At 24.8% G+C, this 21149-nt stretch overlaps 2 protein-coding genes across 2 annotated transcripts in view; one reads left to right on the top strand and one right to left on the bottom strand.

The window, feature by feature from the left end:
• Positions 1-21149, top strand: part of LOC112602182 (TWiK family of potassium channels protein 7-like) — a 110292-nt gene that overhangs the window by 25431 nt on the left and 63712 nt on the right. The gene's annotated exons all lie outside the window — the stretch shown is intronic.
• LOC112602183 overlaps positions 1-21149 on the bottom strand; it is a 36992-nt gene that overhangs the window by 7999 nt on the left and 7844 nt on the right. The window contains exons 11-23 of the mRNA XM_025350140.1: positions 20740-20865; positions 17939-18037; positions 17682-17782; positions 16269-16469; positions 11828-11906; positions 10063-10175; positions 9457-9970; positions 7850-8176; positions 7630-7784; positions 5140-5268; positions 4458-4606; positions 4289-4390; positions 563-833 (exon numbers count right to left, since the gene is read on the bottom strand). Coding sequence (XP_025205925.1) covers positions 563-833; positions 4289-4390; positions 4458-4606; positions 5140-5268; positions 7630-7784; positions 7850-8176; positions 9457-9970; positions 10063-10175; positions 11828-11906; positions 16269-16469; positions 17682-17782; positions 17939-18037; positions 20740-20865 — 2366 coding nt within the window. The remainder of the gene's footprint in view (positions 1-562; positions 834-4288; positions 4391-4457; positions 4607-5139; positions 5269-7629; positions 7785-7849; positions 8177-9456; positions 9971-10062; positions 10176-11827; positions 11907-16268; positions 16470-17681; positions 17783-17938; positions 18038-20739; positions 20866-21149) is intronic.

Genomic DNA, 21149 nt, shown 5'->3' with positions numbered 1-21149 from the left:
TCATTTTTTATGAAATACAATTGTTACTTGACTGTACATTTAAAACTCAAGTGCCATCTGTTCTCATAAATTATATAATATTCACCTTTTAAATTAAAAAAAAAAAATGTTTTATAAATACCAGAATAAACTGAAATTATTTTAAAATTGTTTCCTTAACTGAATTAAATGTTGTTTTGGGTTTTTTTGAATTATTTTATTTGCATTTATATTCTTTATATAATTTCTATGTAATAAATTTATTATAACTAGGTACTTATGAGTATAATATACTGTTAAAAACGAATAGCATATTAATAGGTTATTATTCAACAGTTTTCATATAGAACAAGATTGATTTATTTTAAAGTGTCGAACAATGTATAACACGTTTAGATAAAAAAGCGATTAAGGAAAAAAAATAACGATATTTTTAATTTAGATGCTGTACGTAGTTTTGAAAAAAGAAATGTGACAAAGAAATTATATACTTATTTTTATGGGATATTTTATAGTCGTTGCCTTTGTTTGTTGTCCCAGTTGACTAAAAATTGAATTATACTGTGGAAATTTCGTGACTTACTTGATGGTTGGATTGTGAACGTCTTTAGCTAAAGGGAATTCTATAGGGAACGTAATGGCATTGATGATGAGTGGTATATGGATGGCCGGCAGAATATCGAGTCCTACGTGTAATTCAATAGTCACCACGTCTTCATATCGACCCCAAGTCGTGGCCAACACCCATACGGATATTTTGAATTCATCCTGCCTGTACCCAATTTTATCATCTCTTTCTATCCATATCGTACAACATTTTTTCGTTGCATTTTCAATGCTATCTTGGTAGGTATCTATAAAGTAAATAAAATTCTAATTTTTAAAATTTTTTTTTTACTATTTAGATAAACGTCGTATTGCATACAGTATGTATTATGTACCAACCAACTCGAAAAAAATCTAAAAATTTTGCTAAATTAAAATCATGAAACTAAGAGTAGCATTTGTTTTAGTCGGAACGACAAGACTAGGTTTAAAGCTAAGTTTATAAAATTAAATATTACATTAAATGATATTATTAAATTAAAGAATTTTACTGAATTATTAAAAGCAAAATGCTGATCAAATTTAAATGTTACTTATTAAGTAGGTTAATTTGAAAATTAGTTATACACCAAAAAATAAATATAATCAATATAAATTAGTTTAAAATATAAAAAAAATACATAATAACATTATTTGGTTTCTAAAATGTACATATTTTTTATTTAGACTTAATAATAGAATAGTTAAAATTATTTATCAGTTTTCATGATCCAATCTAATGTTACTAGAACTCTTAAATTTAAATCTAAATTTAGAATGGAAAGAGTTATATACATGGAAATATGATTGGAATCATTAAAGCTGAAATATCATTATTATTCATAACAATACGCAGTAGAGAATTACATTTTGTTTTAACAGTAGTTGTCGAAATTAACTTTTGTTATTAGTTCTTGTTTATGTTTACGTTTAAGTACACAATAATATAATATACATTCTAATAAAATATCAAATATAAGTACTAATTATTACTACATACAGCTGTTATATGCATATTTTATATATTTATCTAATCTATAAATATTATTTTCAAAATCAATTCATAATTTTATTTATAGTTAAAATACAATATTTATTTGGATATATAGTAATAAATTAATGAAATAAACACAAAAGAAATCATATGTCATAATTTACATATAAAGTAAATAATAACAATATAATTAAATATATTTTAATTTCATAGTTATATTTTGAATCATATAGTTTTCACGTTTAAATTGAAAATAACTATTTACATTACTATGAATATTCCTATTAATAAAAGATAAAAATGTATTATGATAATTTAAAAAATAAAAATTTATTATTTTTAAATGGTAAGATAGTTAGATTAGCTGAAACCTGAAACTAATGTTATCATTAGGTTATTTTTAAATAGTTAACAGTACTCAATATTAATTTATTTTGCAATGTGTATAGTAGGTAATTAGATTTTTTGACTCAATAATGCCATTTATATAGTCGACAAATATGTTGTAGCCACAGAAATTCTTACTAAAATATAATTTTATATTCATCCATTTCTAATTTCATGTAAAGCAAATTATAATATTATGATGAAATAGTATAATATAATTATTATTATTGTCACCAATAGAATATAATTTTTTTTTTTCGTAAAAATATGAAAAATGTTATTAATATACATGTTAAAATATTAAAAATAAAAAGTAAAATTCCTCAATAATCAATATAATCTAATGAAAATTTACTTAAACGCGCTAAATACCCTATATCTATCTGATATTGGTATTAATCTATGTTCACTTGAAAATTTTTTTAATGAAAAAAAACTCTAGCTAGTAGGTATAGCCATTTTGTGACGTGGTTTAAATGGACAATTATTTTTAAATACATTTTATGTACGGTAAACATAATAAAAATTTAACCTTTATACAAAATGGTATAGAATTGATGTCTCACAGTAAATATAACATAGTAAGAATAAGTATTTTTTAACTTGAAATTATGTATCGTTCTGTATAATGTTTGATGATAGGCCATGAGCACTTATTTTCTACCATAATTTAAATTCAGCATTATTACTGTGAATATTAACATTATATATTTAAATAATAAACTCATTTTAATCTCGGTTAGTGTATAAAATATTACAGAATTTGATTAGTGTAAATTAATAAATTATAGATTTTTGTTATTCTGTTCAAAATATACAGTAAAAATGTATAAATTGAACTAGTCGAAGTAATCCTATGGAAAATGTACAAATTGAAAATCATAGCAATACATTATTTTTATCAATCTTGTTTTTAGTTTTGATTTTTTTAATCTATCGTGATTCCCATTTTATACCTTAATCAATACAGATGTCATTTGGAATCGACAACAAAATAATATGCATTTTATTAACTTATTTTTTTAAATTTTATCTATCCTTTGTAAAAAATATAGGAACACACCACTAGTCGAACTTGCTATCGATTTGAAATACTAGTAATAATAACATCTTTAATGTACCTAACTTAGTTTTAATTTAAACTGAACATTTTCAGTGTGTTATTATTATTTTTACTTGTATATTCAAAAAATGAAATAGTATACTTGGCGTTTTAAAAATAATATTTTCTGAAAAAAAAACTATTATTGCTTTTAATTAATTGTTCTTATGGGCGCCTAAGGTAATCTGTTGGATTAAGAAGACTGTGTGTTTTGGAATACGTAAGATAGTCACATGGTCTATAACTTAATCCTTAATGTCATATTCTGCAGTTTGAATTATTAAGATAGTTATATCTATTAAAATACTATTGCACTAACAAGATACATGGAGAGATAATGGATCAGTCATAGTAAACCTATTATTTAATTAAATATTTTCATAACAGTGTGGCGTGAATTTTAAATATTTACATTTCATAAAATTAAGTATAAAATAAAATATATTTTTAAATATTGAACTAAAGTTAAGATAACATAGTTATTTATAACCATGCTTTTAATTTTTAAACAAATTATATATTTTGAAATAATTTTTTTTTTAAATAATACTAATTAATATATAATGGAAAAATGTTGTCTGTGATAATAATTATTAAATAAATAACTACCATAAATTTAAAATCTGAGATTATTATAATATCTTGTATAGCAAAAAAATTAAATAAAATGTATTTAGCTTATAACTAAGGTATTACAATTTATTATTAGGTGACATCATTTATGGTTATGGAAACTACTGAACAACAATTTTCTTTAAGTGTTATATATTACTTATATAGATTTATGAAAATTTTTATGCACTAAATACTGGTAATTTATAACATGTACATTGTACAATAAAAAAATAAATATTTTACTCTGTTTGGAATTTTAAATAAGCGATAATTCTGTGATTAAATAAGTGATTCTAATAGGTAGGTATTAACGTAAAATGTTATTTATCCTTTCTCATCAATCATACTGAATGACACAGTATTTGGACACCGATAAAAAAAAAAAAACCTTGTCAGTTTTTGTTTGTCCCCATTCATAATATGTTTAATATATTATGTTGTTACGGAGTTATTATAGCTTCCCTCGAGTCCCTCTTATCCTTTTAAATTTTAAACTATAGACATTATCCTACAGCGAAAACGTTTGTATTCTTTACATATGCCCATTATTACGTTTTATAGAGATTTAATTGATTAGGTACGATAATTGATGTAAGTTTAATTCAAAAATATTCATGTGTACTCACTTCCTATTTTGTCCGATGTAGGATAGTCATGATATCTAACTTTTGTTTCAATTTTACAAGGGATCTTTGTAGTCTTTCGAATAGTTATACTCTGTTCCATAGCTAAACATTCAAGAACATAGATATAAAATAGATTATCGTCAATTGTATTGAGTATGAATATTTGTGCCTGTATTGCATTTAATGTCTTTAAACGCCATAACGGGATGGTAGTAGTTTAGTTCTTGTTGAAATTGTACGGCCAACGGTGAGCACAATGGTGTGTCACGTCTCGGCCATTCTCCAAAACGCCATTTGGTCGGTTTCTGGTCTTCCGGCCTATATACCGCAATCGTATCCGGTCATTTTATGGTTTCCCTGTTAGCTTTTATCAGAGCTTTTATGCTCAACGAGCTAGAAAGTTTTATGCGTACTCGCATAGTCGTTTACTTTGGTAATATAATTATTATGAGAAGATTTTTATGTATAGGTGCATATCTACAATTTGTGATTATATAAACTTTTTGACTTAAAAGTTTAGTAGACATACGTAATAAATATCTTTAATTTATTTTCTTCTACAGTGATTTAAAAAAAAAAATAAATAATTTAATGAAGTAACTACATAAGATTAAAATTTAAAACTAACAGCTAAACTAATATTAAAAATTGAAGAAAAATAATGAAATATGAATATATATATATATATATATTTGTTAATTTAGTATTTTCTGCTAAAATTTTCTACATAATTTTATAAGAATTTTAATGATTTATAGAAATATATTAGTAGATTAGAGTTGTTTTGGGTTTTTATCTAAAACTTTATGGCTCGTCTGATAAAGAAAATATTTTTTGAATTGTAACTTTACTCAATTTCATATTCTTCTACATTTTCCGTCTCTGAATTATTTAAATACTGAGTTATTGAAGTTTGATTACTTTTGGATTCTAATAAATTAATTTCATTTTGTTCTGTATTGATTATCCATCGTTTTTTACTAATAAACGTAAATGAGAAAATTAATAATGATATTTAGAATATTAGAATAATAAGTTTTCTTATAAATATATTATTAAATGTTGAGTTAAAAAAATGTACCTAGATGACGTTTAATAGAATATGCACGTTAATTAAATACTTATAAGTAATATAATCTATTATTATTATTTATAATTATAAATAAGAATATTCGTAAACTGCGCCCAAATAATCTTTTTTTTTTGTAAACTGCGAAATTTAAACCCGAATTTTTATCTACGTATGTTAAAAAAGTATGACGTAATCTATGCCTTGTTTGTAAAATATAACTATATGGTTGTGTAATTTTTCAATAATACCACAATCATTATTTTTGTTCGAAAAACAAAAAATCCAAATATCAAGTTGGCAACACGTTATCAATTTACTATTGTAGTAATATGAAAATTAATTGTTATTTCTATATCTAGTATAGGTCTGCTAATGCGTATCGTATTAATCATTGAAGTTATGATGGCCAAATAACTCGTGTCACAGCGCAAAATGTGCTTGAAAAAAATTTAAAATTTCAAGTTTCGTAAAATGTATTGGTCTCTAAGTTCAGGTGAGGGTAAGTGGCGATGTACAGTTAAAATTTGCAAAGCATTTTTAAATAAGGTGAGCGATGACGATAAAATATTTGAATAAAATGTAAATACTAACCGTGAATCATTAAGTGATCAAGACTTTCAAAAACAATTCGTGACTATAGTATAGTGAAACGTACGGTAGTCGAAGATATATGTACCAAAATTAGTAAAATATTTTGTAGCACTATTAAAAATGTGTCATTAATCGAACATTTACATGTAAGTGATATACGTAATATCGAGATAAATAAATATATAGTGCTATAATTAATACAGTGCTTCACTCTCTAAATCATTATTCAATTAGTTTTTGACGAACGCAGTATTCAAACAAATAAAGAAGAGTTATTTTTATTAATAAACAACAAACAGTTAAAATATATAGTTTTTAATTGCATTTCTAATTTAAAAGCTCTTGCATTATCAAAATGTTTGAACATGAACAGTACGGTTTCATACTGCCCTAAATACTTCTCACAAATATTTACAGTACTTGGTTTTATCAATGGCTATTATACACCACTCGTTACATGTTTATTTTTTGATAAAAATAAAATATCATTAATTAGTTGCATAAAATTTATTTGTGAATATAGTTTCCAAAACAATATTACTATATCATAAATCATAATTCATAATACATGTAATAGATTTTGAGAAAGCTATTAAATTTGCATGTAAAATTGTTTGGTCTCAAATGAAGATATAAATGATGTTGCTTTCATATAAAAGTCATAGAATAGAGTTATTTAACAAATGGTTTGAGTATTGACTATAAAGATACGAAAAGCAATATTAAAATTTGGTTAATTTAATACGGCATTATACCATTTCTATTCCCAAAAAATTTATCTTAATATTTTGTAAATTATTTAATAATATTAAAGCCTGACGACGAAATAATAACACGATTTTCGGATTATTTTGTAGATGCGTAAATAAAAAAACAAGCTCAATGTCCATCTGAAAATAAGTTTAAGGATCAGCAGAGTCAATTTTAACCACTAATGCATGTAAGTCATTTCTTTTCTATTTTAATTCTAGCTTTTAAACAGCTCATCTAAATATTTTTATATTTATAGGAAAATTTAAAAATGTAAATATAAATATGAAAATTGTATTAAATAAAATTATGTAAATGTAAAAAAAGTAAGAGTAATTACTTATGAAGTTGTAACTTTAAAATTGATTAAAAATTAAAATTAAAAATTAAAAATTTTTTTTTTTATTATCGTAAGAATTATTATCGTATTGTAGGTATACGTGGTTTATCTTCAAATCAGATAATAAAAGGTATATTTTTCGAAAATCCAATTTATTTATTGAACAAAGAATCATTTGACATTTTAATAATAACAAAAGGAAAACAATAGTGATTATAAACTTACAAGTACATAATAATATGTATATTATAGTTAAGTTATGAAAACAAAGCTTTAAAACTTTGTTGGATTTCAGTTAGTGCCTTTTGTATTTAATTTTGCCGTTGACAGTAACTGTGAATAAAATAAACTACAATTGAATCAAAACTCTGTTCTATTTACTAAATAGAATCATTAGAATTTAGTCAATATTAAATAATTATTGATTTATTGACCTGTAGATTTTATAATTATTATTTATTTAAAAAATTTAATAGAAATAATATTACAAAATCAGAATTAATTGTGTTTTTGTTAAACTTTTACATAACAGTAAGAAATGTTAATTTAGTCACTGAAAACAAAGTATCGATTAGTTGTTGTACATACTTGTCTTTCCACGTTATGCTATATTGTGCACCATATACGTCGATATATGTCACTGTAGCGCTGAATTCATTTATCCGACATTCGAGACTTATCTTTTGTGGTGCAAGTACATTGCACTGTACAAAAAACGGTATATGGCATTTGTTTAAATAGCCCTAGACAAAATAAATATATCTTGGATCACGTGTATTTCGTTAGAGTTTAGTGTCGTAGTACTTACACTTTTTTTCGGAGTTATAATAAATTCAAATTCAACATTCGCATTACCATTAATAGTCCCACTGCTTGGCTTAAACATGCAATCTATTTTATCCGAATCCGATCCCATAGGGTTGCCCCAAGAGTAGACGAAATCATAATGTGCATTATTGAGTAACTGAATTCCTTTGTGGGTGTGAGGTATTCCCTTGTAAAGAGACTCTGCAATGGTAATGGTGTTAACATTCAAACGTACATCTGGGAATGTCGCGTAAGTAACGGACTGAGTATGCACCGTCTTTGAACCGGTGAACGACCATTTGGCTAATTGACACGAGATCCCAGTCGCCTAAAGGTTAGGTTAAACAGATATTATTGTGGAGGACTTCTCAGGTAGTAGATGAGTTCCTTTAGTAATAAATAAATAAAATATATAAACTAATTTAAGCATGCTCGTATAATCACTTATTCGCCTGACTAGATATATTCAAGGTATTCTGCACCATTTAATTAAAACACGAGGATGAAAATTATTTTAATTTTATGCGTCCCAAGTTTGAAATATAATTTAACCTACTTTTTTGTTAAGATTTTTTTTTTCAAAGCAAATTTAATAGCTTATAAAAATGACTTTTTATTTCAATTCAATATATAATATTAGTCTATAACGATTTAATTTTAATTAACTGTTCATAATTATGCTGTATGGTATTAATTGGATGAAAGGCATATAGTTGTGCTGTAGATTTTATTTTAAGTACATTATATATGTCGTTAGGTAGATTATGTAATTCTTTTTTTACAATTTTTCTCTTTAAATATTGTTGCTAACTTAATTTTTCTTTAAATTACTCAATAATATTTCACGATTTGATGTAATATTGAACTGAGAAAATGAAATAAAATATGACTATTATTGATTATACCAAGTGAAAATGACGTTATTTAACACCTCCGAGTTTTTATAAATAATGAAATGAATTACTTTTCACTTCATTCTTTATTCATAATTTCTATTAGAAGTAAGTATATACATATAAAGTATTTGTATGAAATATACGAGTAAAATTTGATTAATTTTACTAGGCATTTACAAAAGATTTAATAAAACTACTATAATAATATTATATTTTATGATATAATAGTAAATGAATCAAACATATTTAGTATCGTTTTATTTTATTTAAGGAAAGTACACATTAGATGTACACATTAGCAAGTAGAACATTTTTTGTTTTAATTTTAGATCAATATCATACAATAATTATGATAATGTGTGAAGTATAATTAATTAAAATCAAGAAATAAAAATGAATGATAGATGTTACAAATGCGTTATGTGATATCTATTCATTCCATAATTGTATGTTAAAAGGTTAAAATTGTTTACACCTTCAATAATAGAATTTCAAAACGTATTAGCAAATGCAAATTTGATAATACTTGAAACACTAGATCACGAATATATTACAAATACATTACACACTTATATTTTTGTTTTTTTTTTTCGATTGTCAAAGAAAAATATGCGAGAAGGCGTTAAATTTCATATTAGCTGCATTTTATTTTCTATCAGACGCGTTTAACTAAATTTTTGATCGAAGTTTTTTTTTCTGAATTTTAACTTACTTCGATTTCAACTGGTGTTTTAAAGTTTAACGTAGTATACGTCGTATTTTCGTTTCCGTACGGGCCAAACAACTTGACATCACCGTGCAAAGTAAGCTTACCGACGGTGTCGAATTCATATAGATACCTTTGTACGGTAAATGGGCCATCAGATATCACATTAAATTCGACATCGTACGACTCTAGTGTACCGGCGCAGATGTTGTCAAACGGTGCTATTGCCGGCCGAACGCGCACGTTAGGAGTCTGTTCGACCTTTCCGCGTACGTAAACTATTGTTTCGTCGGTGTCGCAGTCCCGATTTTTGGTCACAAACCTTAACATCTGCCGGAACGGACCCGGACATAAGGGTTCGACATGTACGCTGATTTTGGCCCGATCTGTAACTTCAAACGACTTGGGTTCCACTTCTATGGATGCGCTAGCGTTATCGGCGCTGGGAATCCACGAAACGTGCACGGGATACGATCCGTTGTTTATAAAGTCCACTGTTTCTTTTACGCACAGATCGGTTCTATTCGAAACACGTCATTACGTTTAATTGCAATAAAAATAAAAAAGTTGTATAACAAATGTGTACATAATATTATTTCCGTTTTTGTTTACCTTAGTTGGTGCCAATTCAAGTCTATAATTATGCGGTCTGTGTATAATGATATACGTTCTTTCCCATTATACTCGGATATAACTTCGATTTGAGCTGCTTCTATCGACAGTGACTATATAAACGAGAAAAACCGGATTATACATTCGTTTAAAAATTTTAGTTATTTGCAAACGAAATATATTAATTTTTTTTTTCATTTTTTCCATTTTAGTCAGAAGATGACTAGAAAATTAATAGTATAAAACGAAATTTGTTTAATCAATAATGTTTAATTTTGGTTTTGTTAAGTGTATATAATATATATGGTAAGCATATTGAAAATGGTATTATATTTTATGAAGCCCTCAATAAAAATATGTATTTTTTATTATTTTAATAATATCTAAGGAAAGCACTTTTAAAGTATTTTATAATTTAGTATGATTATCATTTAAAACCTAATCAAATTTTAAGGTGTAAATTATTAAATATTTATGCGTTTATAAAGTTTACTCGAATAAAAAAAAATAAAAATGTGTTTGTGTTAAAATTATTAATTGAATTTTGATGATAATTAGTGAAAAAGTTAAGTAAAATAAATGGTTTTTTTTTTTTTAATTTCAAAATAATATTATAAATTCTCTATTATATTTATTTTAATATGTGCTCAAAAATTATGTCCATTTACCTTCAGATTTACAAAATTACATTCTTACTTTTTATTTTTGCTTATAAATTAATGTTCGGTAGATTTGGATTAAATATTTCTCTTAAGCGTACATTTTAAAAACTAAGATTGTCTTAGAAATTAAAATACATCATTTATTGTTTCATGACGTCTATTCTTATTAAAACACATGACTGTATATTGTAATGCGTTTTTAATAAAAAAAAAACATTTGAAATAAAATAACAGTCTAATTATCTGTACGTTAAAGTTATTTTTATTAATAATGTTTGATACAGACGGTCATCTTATAAAATTATCCTCGTTCTGCGAGAAAACAATCGCCATAAATTAAACTACATGTAGTTCCGTAGCGTGGAAACATTATATACAATATTATGTACGGGTTTACTGCCGTGTTATATTTTATTGAGTAATATTATGTTCAAAGTTGCTGAAATGACCGCGTTCAAGTCGTTGGTAAAATGATAAAACGGTTAGGGAACCTATCTAATATTAAACTCTCATACAATAATTTTAGTATGAGTATGTATACTACAATATATAGTAATTATACTACGATCTACATAATAATATACATTCATTACCTGCCGTTTCTCGTGATTATACCTTTCATATAGTTCACAGCGAATTTAATTTAATTAGTTTTATTTTTATAATATAATTGTCGACCCTCTCCTTTTAGATAATATGCACATTATTAAACCAACATTTGGGAAAAAAAAATTATCACATACAAAACAAGTCATTGAGTTTGCATCACTACAAATATTTGTTTATTTAAAAGTAATATTAATAAATAATCTGGATTAAGTAAGTAGTACACAATATTTTTAATAAAATTCTATCATTCTTATTCAAAAAGTTGTTTTGGTTTCACCTACGTGAGTTTATTATCGGTTATTTTAAAATATTATAAGATTAAATAATGGTTTTTTCTTCACTGTTCCGTGATGTCATTATATATTATACTTTGTATATTGTAAAATATTTATATTTATATCTCCATTTCACAAGGAGATTATATAATGTAATGGAACTCTTATTAATCTTGGATAATTAATTAATATTTAATTAATTATACTTAGATATTTTACCTCTGGGTTGTCCTCTTGTTCTTCGTAATATATATTTTGATCGTCGATACTTTCTTTGGGGATATCATCAATCATCATGCTTTTTATTTTTTTATATATATATATAAAAAAAAAAAAATACGTAGGTTAGGTATAAATTTATATTTAAATCAAATTATACTTTGGTTTAGCGAGTAGATATAATATATACTTTTATATAAATAAATAATGCAGTGTTAACAAATTATTGATCCAAAATATTTTTAAACTAATGATTTTGTAATAACAGAGCTCATAAAATATAACTATATAACGCGTTATAAACTTATAAGAAATAAAGATAAATGTTAAAAAAGTTTTGATGCTATTAACGTTTTAAAATGTATTTATTATTTATCTAGAGATATTCTTCTATCGGCTTTTAATCCTGATATTTTATGTTTAAAAAAAAAAAAAATAATAATAATAATAATAATATGATTTATTAGGCTAATTATTAATTTAATGTAGAGTTGTGACGTTTGTTTAATCTGTTCTTAGTGTCTGTTCATAGTTTATCAAATTTAATAAAATTATACAAATACATTTTAACAACAACATCATGGTATAATAATTATTAATAAGCTATAAAATAATACACTTTAATTTTTATTTATTTCTAATATTCTAACTTATACTTAGAAATTATGTATAGAAATTAAGTCAACTAAAACTATTAAATATAGGTAATAGCTACTTTTTGTTTTGTCTATATTACATTAATAAAAAGTTTATAAATATATAACACTAATAACTTTATTAATTATATTAATTCAATTTACACAAACAAGAGTAAAATAATTGAACGAAAATTATGGCAATTGTAATTCAAGTAACTAATCTAAATTTTCACTAGTAAGTTTCACTATAAAACTATTATAATATGTCGTGTGCATGAATAAATTTGTTAGTACTTTGTACCCCTTATAAACTAAATAATGTACTGAGTTTAATTACTTTTAACTATTTAAACATTACATTTAAAATATCATTAAACATTGTATATTAAGTAACATTATGTCGGTGATATATTATGTGCTAAATATAATTTAAAACAGATTCTTATACTATTTACTAATTAGTTATTTTTAAATATAATTACAAACTATGGTTTAATGTCTAGTGCTAATTATAGAGAAAATATACTAGAATATTGAATTTTATTTAGTCGAGTATTTTGAAATTTGTAAGAGTACCTATAATGTTAAATAATTATTGTACTTATTCAATAAACGAGTCATAGATTCTGGGGTTGGGCTAAGAATTACTGGAAAAAGGTTAAGATATTAAAAACTGGAATTTGCTTTATTTTTAATGCAAAAAGTATTTAATAGATATTTTAAAAATTAACATTTATAAAATACAATTTGTGTTCAACTTATAATCTATAAGAATACAGTAATAAAGTATAATAGTATAATTGTTAAAAAAATGTGTTACATTTTTGGATAATACTTAGAGTAAAAAAAAATATTAAACTAAAAAGTACAGTAGATTGTGAACATTTTATATTACAAATAGTTACCTAGCACTCTATTATAATTTAAAAACAAAACGGTTACTGTTTTTTACTATTTGGTGATCTCATAGTTTTTATCATGTTTATATTAATTTTAAATAATGCAAATGAGTTTTATTTTATTTTAACTACTTAAATAATTTTGTTATTTTGAAGTGTTAATTATCAAGTTTTTATAATAATAAATAGTGTTTCAAATTTTGATCATAAATTTATAAGTTTTCCACTACGTTGAAAGAATTATATAATTTTTACGTACATTTTAAGTACAACGTTTTATACTTTTAATTTTAATAATAATACTTTAAATCAACTTTAATAAATAATGCAAAAAAAGTATAATGCGAACAAAAAGTAATAAAACATAGTACCATTTAAAAACCAATAATAAAAATTTAAAATTAAAGATAATTCATTAGAGATAAAATATTAGCCTTAAAATATGCAATAATGCATATTTATAATTGCATAATTTATATTCCAGAAAAATAAACATATTGTGTTTCCGAAAATGTATTCGATAAATTGTAATACTTGATCAAAGTTTAAGCTTATGTTTTTATTTGAAAAAAAAATATTTTCATTCACCATTTTGAAAACTAAAATATTTGTCCAGTATGAGGTTTATGAAAATATTATGTAATATATAAAACGTAAGAATTAAATTATTAATAGTCTGGTTGTTTAATATTTTATTTGTTGAATAACTGTTTTTTTGTTTAAATAATCTGAGATCCATTTTTTTGTTCTTATACTATTCTAATATGAATTGTATCTTAACTTAGTATTTATTTCAGCTATTCTTAAAGTACTATTTTTACGCGTTTATTTTTGATATTGTTCTTACTTATTTTGAAAATATATGCATTTACATAAATGTTTTAGGGAGATTTATAAAAGTTTTATGATAACTTTTAATAAAACTGGAGTATAGTGTAAATTATGCGCTACCTTTATTTATGGTACACATCAAAATTAATGTACCAAACCCAAAATTAGCATAAAAATACAATCTAGAGTTCTCATTTAAACGTTCTAATTTCAAACTATTTTTATTTTAAATTAAATAACCATGGCATTCGTCATAATCCTTTTTTTTTCATTATAAAGAACCTTACGAATCCTATGAATGACATATTTAATTATAAAAATTCGCATTAAGACGTCATTATATATAAATATGTCTTATAAATCTATTTTAGTCAACATTCGATCAGATGACACAATTAGTTTAGATGACTATTTTTATACCTAACTAATACAATATTTAAAACCATCAATTTAATCAACTTATTTAGCTTGTATTAAATTAAATGCTATAATTTAAAATTACATGTAATAAAAAAGCACCTTTTAAATTTATTTTAATCAATACTAATCAATAACTGTTAGTAAACCTTTAATAAGTGAAATAATAAGACAGATATTTTTAAAATTTGTTGGAGTAAAAATAATATTCTAAAAATTATTAGCTACAAAATAAGTAATCAAAATACTGAAGATGTTGAAATGTACCAATTATAACGATATGTGATATGAATTTCAATTTGAAGAATTGGGACATAACACCGATTCACCTTTGATGAATTTATTTCGTTTAGTACTACTGATATTTACTCATAGAAATATTATTTATTTATTTTTTTGTTTTTTTCATATAATTGTTAGCCTTTTACACTATCTCATATATATTCTGTATCCATTGACTTAGATAAAATATTTTTAACTCAATATGGTGGAATGTGAACATTATGATTCTTTCGACTGTAATGTCGTTGCCCGTAGGAGTTGTTATGTCATCATAATATTCACAATTATTTGAATTAATTTAATGTCTAAGAATTCAAAAACAGTGATGAATAATTATAAAAAATAAAAATCATATAAATAGAAATATTCAAGTATTAAGTAATATCAAAATTAATTATATTTATAAATCTTTTTTCTTTTTTTTTATGACGTTATCATATCTCAGTACATAATTAGCTTCATCCGGCAAAGACGTTACTAATACAGTAATACTGTTGTGATACATATAAAAACATCAAAATATTTTAATATAGGTCAGGCACGTAAGCAGAAAACAATTTTGAGGGAGGAACAACCTTCATCTCACTCTGTATACGTGCTTAGTATACTTAAAATTTGTTTTTATTAGTGTGGATTTTTTTAATTTATTTTAAAAAATGTATGTGTCTGATTAAGAAAATGTAAATGTAAATAGCGTTTAATAGATTTAATTGCTAAAATGTTTTTTGACTAAATAATTTTGCTGATTATAGTGTACTTTTGTTCAATTTATTAGTTAAAAAAAAAAAAGTTAAATAGATTTCATTGACCTCTTTTTTTTAATTTGAAAATTTAAAAATTTTTATGCAGAACGCAGTGCTGATAAAAGTTATGTAACAGTAAACTATAATAATAATTACTTTTCATTTTATTTAAAAAATGTATGTATTTATAACTGACTACAATAATAATAATTTTGTTAACAATTACAAGAAAAAAAATATTGATATAAGTATTTTATATTGTTTTTAAAAACCTCAAAATATTTGTTGGATATTTTTTATCTAGTTATTGATTGAAAAATGGTTTTGTTTAATTTATAATGATTTTATTATAATTGTAATTGAATTGTTATAGTAAAATGTTTCTGATATTAAAGGAATATTGTTTAAATTTAGCGTTTTGAATGGTTCATTAATACGAAAGAACGATATAATAACATATTTGTTTAGTAGACTAAAAATGAATAATTAGTGTACTCTATAAAATGCTCCTTTTATGGTTTAATGCGTATAGTTTTGAAGGATATCAATTGACCTAACATCTTGTTACAATTTTTGTTGTGTGGACATTTACGAGATGATATGAAACAATATAAAAACACGTAATACTTACGTAGCAGTTACACGATACTTGCCCGTAAGTTGTTCATTGACTATCTCGTTAGAAACGCCACATTCCACTCGAAACATCGTTTTCGAGAACTTGTCTAATAACCCAGTTGACGGATGAATGTTGAAATTTACTTTGGCATTTTTTGAACCTGGATTGTCGATTGCATGATTAATGATCCAGCGATACGGATATTTGATACGACTATTTGAGAGGACAAAAAAAGTAGAAAAAAATAATAACAAAAAAAAAGAGATTTATGGTATTTTATATCGAACAAGCTAATAATTGATACGTTTTATATCGCACATTTTTCTCCCACTCGCATGTATTTAAGTGTTGTAAAACTTCATAATTCATTTTTTTAATAATATAGTTAATAATTTTTTTTTTTTTTACATACTAACCCGACGTTCGAAAAATGACGTGATTAAAAAGAAAAACGAGATATTTACGATAAAGCCAGTCCATGAAAAATGTATGATTTAAACCAATGAGAGAAATCATTAAAAAATAAAATTTTGTAAGCTCTTTGTCTTAGTGTTAATGATATTTAATAAATGTATTCATTTTTGTACTTATTTTCTATAATATATTATTTATTCATAATTTAATTTTAAAGTGAAAATAATTCAATGGTAATTGTTGATATAGTATAGTGATCACCAATTATTTTTTTGAATGTTTTTTTAAAACCTAATAATGTAAAAAACAATAATTTGTTTTCACACATTTCTTATGATTTCCCATAAATTTAAATTTGTTGGGTTTTAGCATTATGTATACGCTTCTTTCGTTAATATCTTCTATTTTAAAGTTAACAACACTTCCTATTTATATAAAAGTAATGCCATATCGAATTTGATTGTTCGAATAATGTCAATGAATAATGAATATAGTAGGTATTAATTTATTTTTAATTTATCTGTATTAGAAGAATTGTATATTACGAGAGTAACGAATATTTTTTAACATTCAATTCCTCAATTATAAAGCATGGCTATTGATTAAAATATTATGATTGCAGCAGAAAAATCAACGAATCTTCATCTTGTCGTAACAATGAATTTATATTTTATTGATTCGGTTTTCCCTTTAAAATGCATCATAGTCGTTATTTGTTCTTCATGTCGAAAACAGAACGCTGTCTCAATTTCTACCATGTACAATTAATTCATCTGAAGTCCATAAGATTTAATTTTTTTATTGTCTGAAACCTTAACCTTGTAATAACCTAACCTAGCCTAACGCTCTCTTCTTCATAACTGAGAGAGAGATTTGGTTCTCCCAGAGAATTGTTTAATTATCGTATCGTATAATAGCTGAAATATCACACACACACACAAACTCATATATCGCTATGACAGTCGTTGTGCCGGTAACGTGGGGTTAATCCGTAAGCGCGTTTGGGTGTACCTCATGTTTTTCGCGTACACGTACCGGACCACCTCGCCAATTTTTCCCATGTCGAGCACGTAACTTTCTGCCTCTGCCTGAGTGCTCAGCAAACCAGGTCCCTACGTCAGGTCATAGGTAAAAATGTATAAATATGTATATACATATATATAAATATATATATGTAAACACATACTCACACACCGGTAGACGGCATGAGAGCTTTATAGTGGTTTTGTTTTCCCTTCCTGCCCCCCGGCCCATGCCCGACTTCTTACCGACAGTCGAACGCTCCGAGCCCCAAACATTTGACCATCGCCAAACACGTTCACTTCTTGTGCGCACGAATTGTCCGACACGATTATAAATCTGGTGCACTGCAAACCCAAAAACACAACATCAGTTGGTTATCGATTTTTACCTGGTGGGCGGGAAGGGTCCCCTATTATCACAAGGCAGTGCGCATCGTCTCAGACCGAGACAATTGGCACGCCGCGTCACAGTGCACGTGACATCACTCCTGACGATTGACATGACTATTATTATAGCTTGTATGTACTCGTATATGAAGATTATTATACATATATAAATATATATATATATTCATTTATTATAACGGATTCGTTTGGGCTAGTTATGTCTTTGAATCTGAGTGCAATGACAAAACGTTTTCGTATGAAGTTTTGCCGTCAAAACGGTTGGGTTAACATTGTAATGTAATGACTAGTACAGTAAAACGAATGGTAATACCGACTTTAATATACGCCATATAAAATTATTACAAAAATTTGACATCTCAAAGTTTGACATAATTTCTCAGCACACCTGGGAACACACATAGAATCGTCGCTGGTGTGCATATGGCTGTAAAATGCCTTATGCAAAGATAAATAGAACAAATACTGAGATTAATCTCAACTGGAAAACTTTTATTTTTAATATTTATACGCGACAACAGTAGATGATTGAGGTTTCGAGAAGAAAGTCATTTTAGAAAAGTTATGTAACGGAGCAGCGTGTAAGATTGTGAGTATTACTGTTATTATGTAAGTACTCAACGTGAAAACAAAGAGTAGATAGAAACATCTCAATGCCTTTTGAACATGTGCCAAATGTAAATAGCTTCTACGTATAAGACCGTCGAAACAATGTGTGTATTTGTAATGTAATGAGGATATGTTTCATAAAATAGACACGTACAATACACGGCATTGATCTGAATAGAAATGAAATAAGGGACAAATAATAGTATACAACTAGTAGTAGTAGTAGTAGTAGTAGTAGAAGTAGTAGTAGTAATAATAATAATAATAATAATAATAATAGTAATAAGTTTCTAACCATAACTTTTTGGGTAAAACATCTAAGTCAATGTGCTTTCGAATCCCACAAGCAGAAAGTCTAAGAAGACACAATTTGAATTATTGAAAAATGAATAATTACTCATCATATTTAGTTGAAAAGAAGATTTCAAAAGTTATTTTCATAAATTTATCAAGAACGTATTACTGTACTTTTAAGTAAAAACATTGAAAATAAAGTTTGAAGTTATAGTTGATAGTAGATAATCTCAATTTTAAAACAAAAACCAAACACTATCAGATAATTAGTATTTATATATATATATAATCTGATAATATTCAAATAAAAATATTTAGGTACCTAAAAGTAAAATGCAATTTTTGAGGTGATAATGGAAATAATTGTAAAACGTAATACGATTTGAATATAAATTATACGCTTGTACATTTCAAGGGAATCGCATTGTGAAATGTTTTAACTACGTTAAATTAGTGACCAAACTTAAGATTCATCACTTTAAAAACTAATTAAGCACGACTGTGTTATCTATGGTAATGTTTAACATCCTAAAAAAAAATTATTCGTTAAATTGCATGTTAGTGTTTAAACAATTTAAGGTATTTTCAGTAAATCTTAGATCCGTCAAGTTTTATTTTTATCATAGATATTTTGTAAAACATTTTATCTGTTAATTTTAAATAATATTTAAGCATTTTGTTGGATGAATATTGTAAAATAACTATTAAGAAATAATCTTAACCCTTTTCAAGTTATCATAATTAACTATAAAGTCGATTAAAGCATTGTAAAACATATGTGATTTGAAACAAACGAATGTTTAATATTGTTATAGTTTACAATTTGTTAGTGAACGCAATTTAATATTGATGTATTTTTAATACGAATTCTTTACTTAAGATTTTGATAGTAATTATTATTTTTATATATATAATTATCATCAAATTTAAGCTGGTTTTATTAAATAAAAACGGTGATTAATTATATCTTACTGAGAATATATTTATGTCAATTTTTAAGTTTATTAATAAACATTGCAAAGTTTTCTATTTCAAATCTATATTGGTAAGTTTGTCTTTTTATGATTTCGACTAGAATCTTTTATTTATAGAACTATTATTATTGGTATTTTTAAATATGGTTTCATAACATTTTTTCAACGTATAAAATATCTTATCAAAATCTTTTAATGAGAATTTATATTTAAATATTCAAAGACAAACATACAATAGTCAACAGTTTGCAGTGTTTGAAAATTTTAGAGTTATAAGTCGACCGGAATTCAAATTTAATGATTTATTTTTATTTTAACAAAAATATTTTGTTTATCTTTCTGCTAATTTTAAAAAGGTTAATCGGCTTATTGCTTATGAACAAAAAAAGGAATGAATATAAAATACACATAGATTAGATTAGATTCCTTGAAATAAATTGAGTTTTTTCTTTTAAGCGTAGCACTGACGATTCATTGATAAAAATGTCTTTCGATAATATGAATAAAAATTGTGTACAGCGCTGTTCTCGACTGGCTATAATTAGTATAATTATTATTAAGTTATGTAAAATTTAGATAGAAATTTCGTGAAATATCGACTAGAAGTTTTGCCATGTTATCCGTTTATATTTATTCAAAACTAAATAGGAATTTACTACAGTGTATATGTGCTTATTAGTGTTATTAGTTTTATTATTTAAATCGTTAAATATTTTGTCCTATTTTAAAAATTTAAAATTTAAAATTAAAAAAAAAAAAACATACGTAAAATGATGGCAAACGTGGCTCAAATAAAACAGTAAGTTCCATTGTCTGTTCAAAATTAATCTCGAATATTGACGGTGTGATTGTAAATGCACCTAAGCTTATTGTTTCCTTCCATTCTACATCCTAAAATATACATAAGAATATAACCATGTATTATAAATTATAATGTATACATGGATATTAGTTGATTTATAAGATGCAGTGTTGGATTCAAGAATATTAAACTCAAAGACTATAATAAAATATATACATTTTCATTGAAATGGATTTTTTATGTTACTTAAACAATTCATTAGATTTCATAATTAATGGTTACCGATAATTATGATTTTATATAAATTAATTTTGTTTTACGCTTAAAATAAGTTTTACAACTAACGAGCATTAAGTTAAATAATATAATTCTA

The sequence above is a fragment of the Melanaphis sacchari genome, unplaced genomic scaffold, assembly GCF_002803265.2.
Source record: "Melanaphis sacchari strain LSU unplaced genomic scaffold, SCAv2.0 Contig84_pilon_pilon, whole genome shotgun sequence".
Taxonomy (NCBI): domain Eukaryota; kingdom Metazoa; phylum Arthropoda; class Insecta; order Hemiptera; family Aphididae; genus Melanaphis; species Melanaphis sacchari.
Note: the sequence above shows the minus strand (reverse complement) of the source record. Positions and strands in the feature narration are given on the sequence as shown.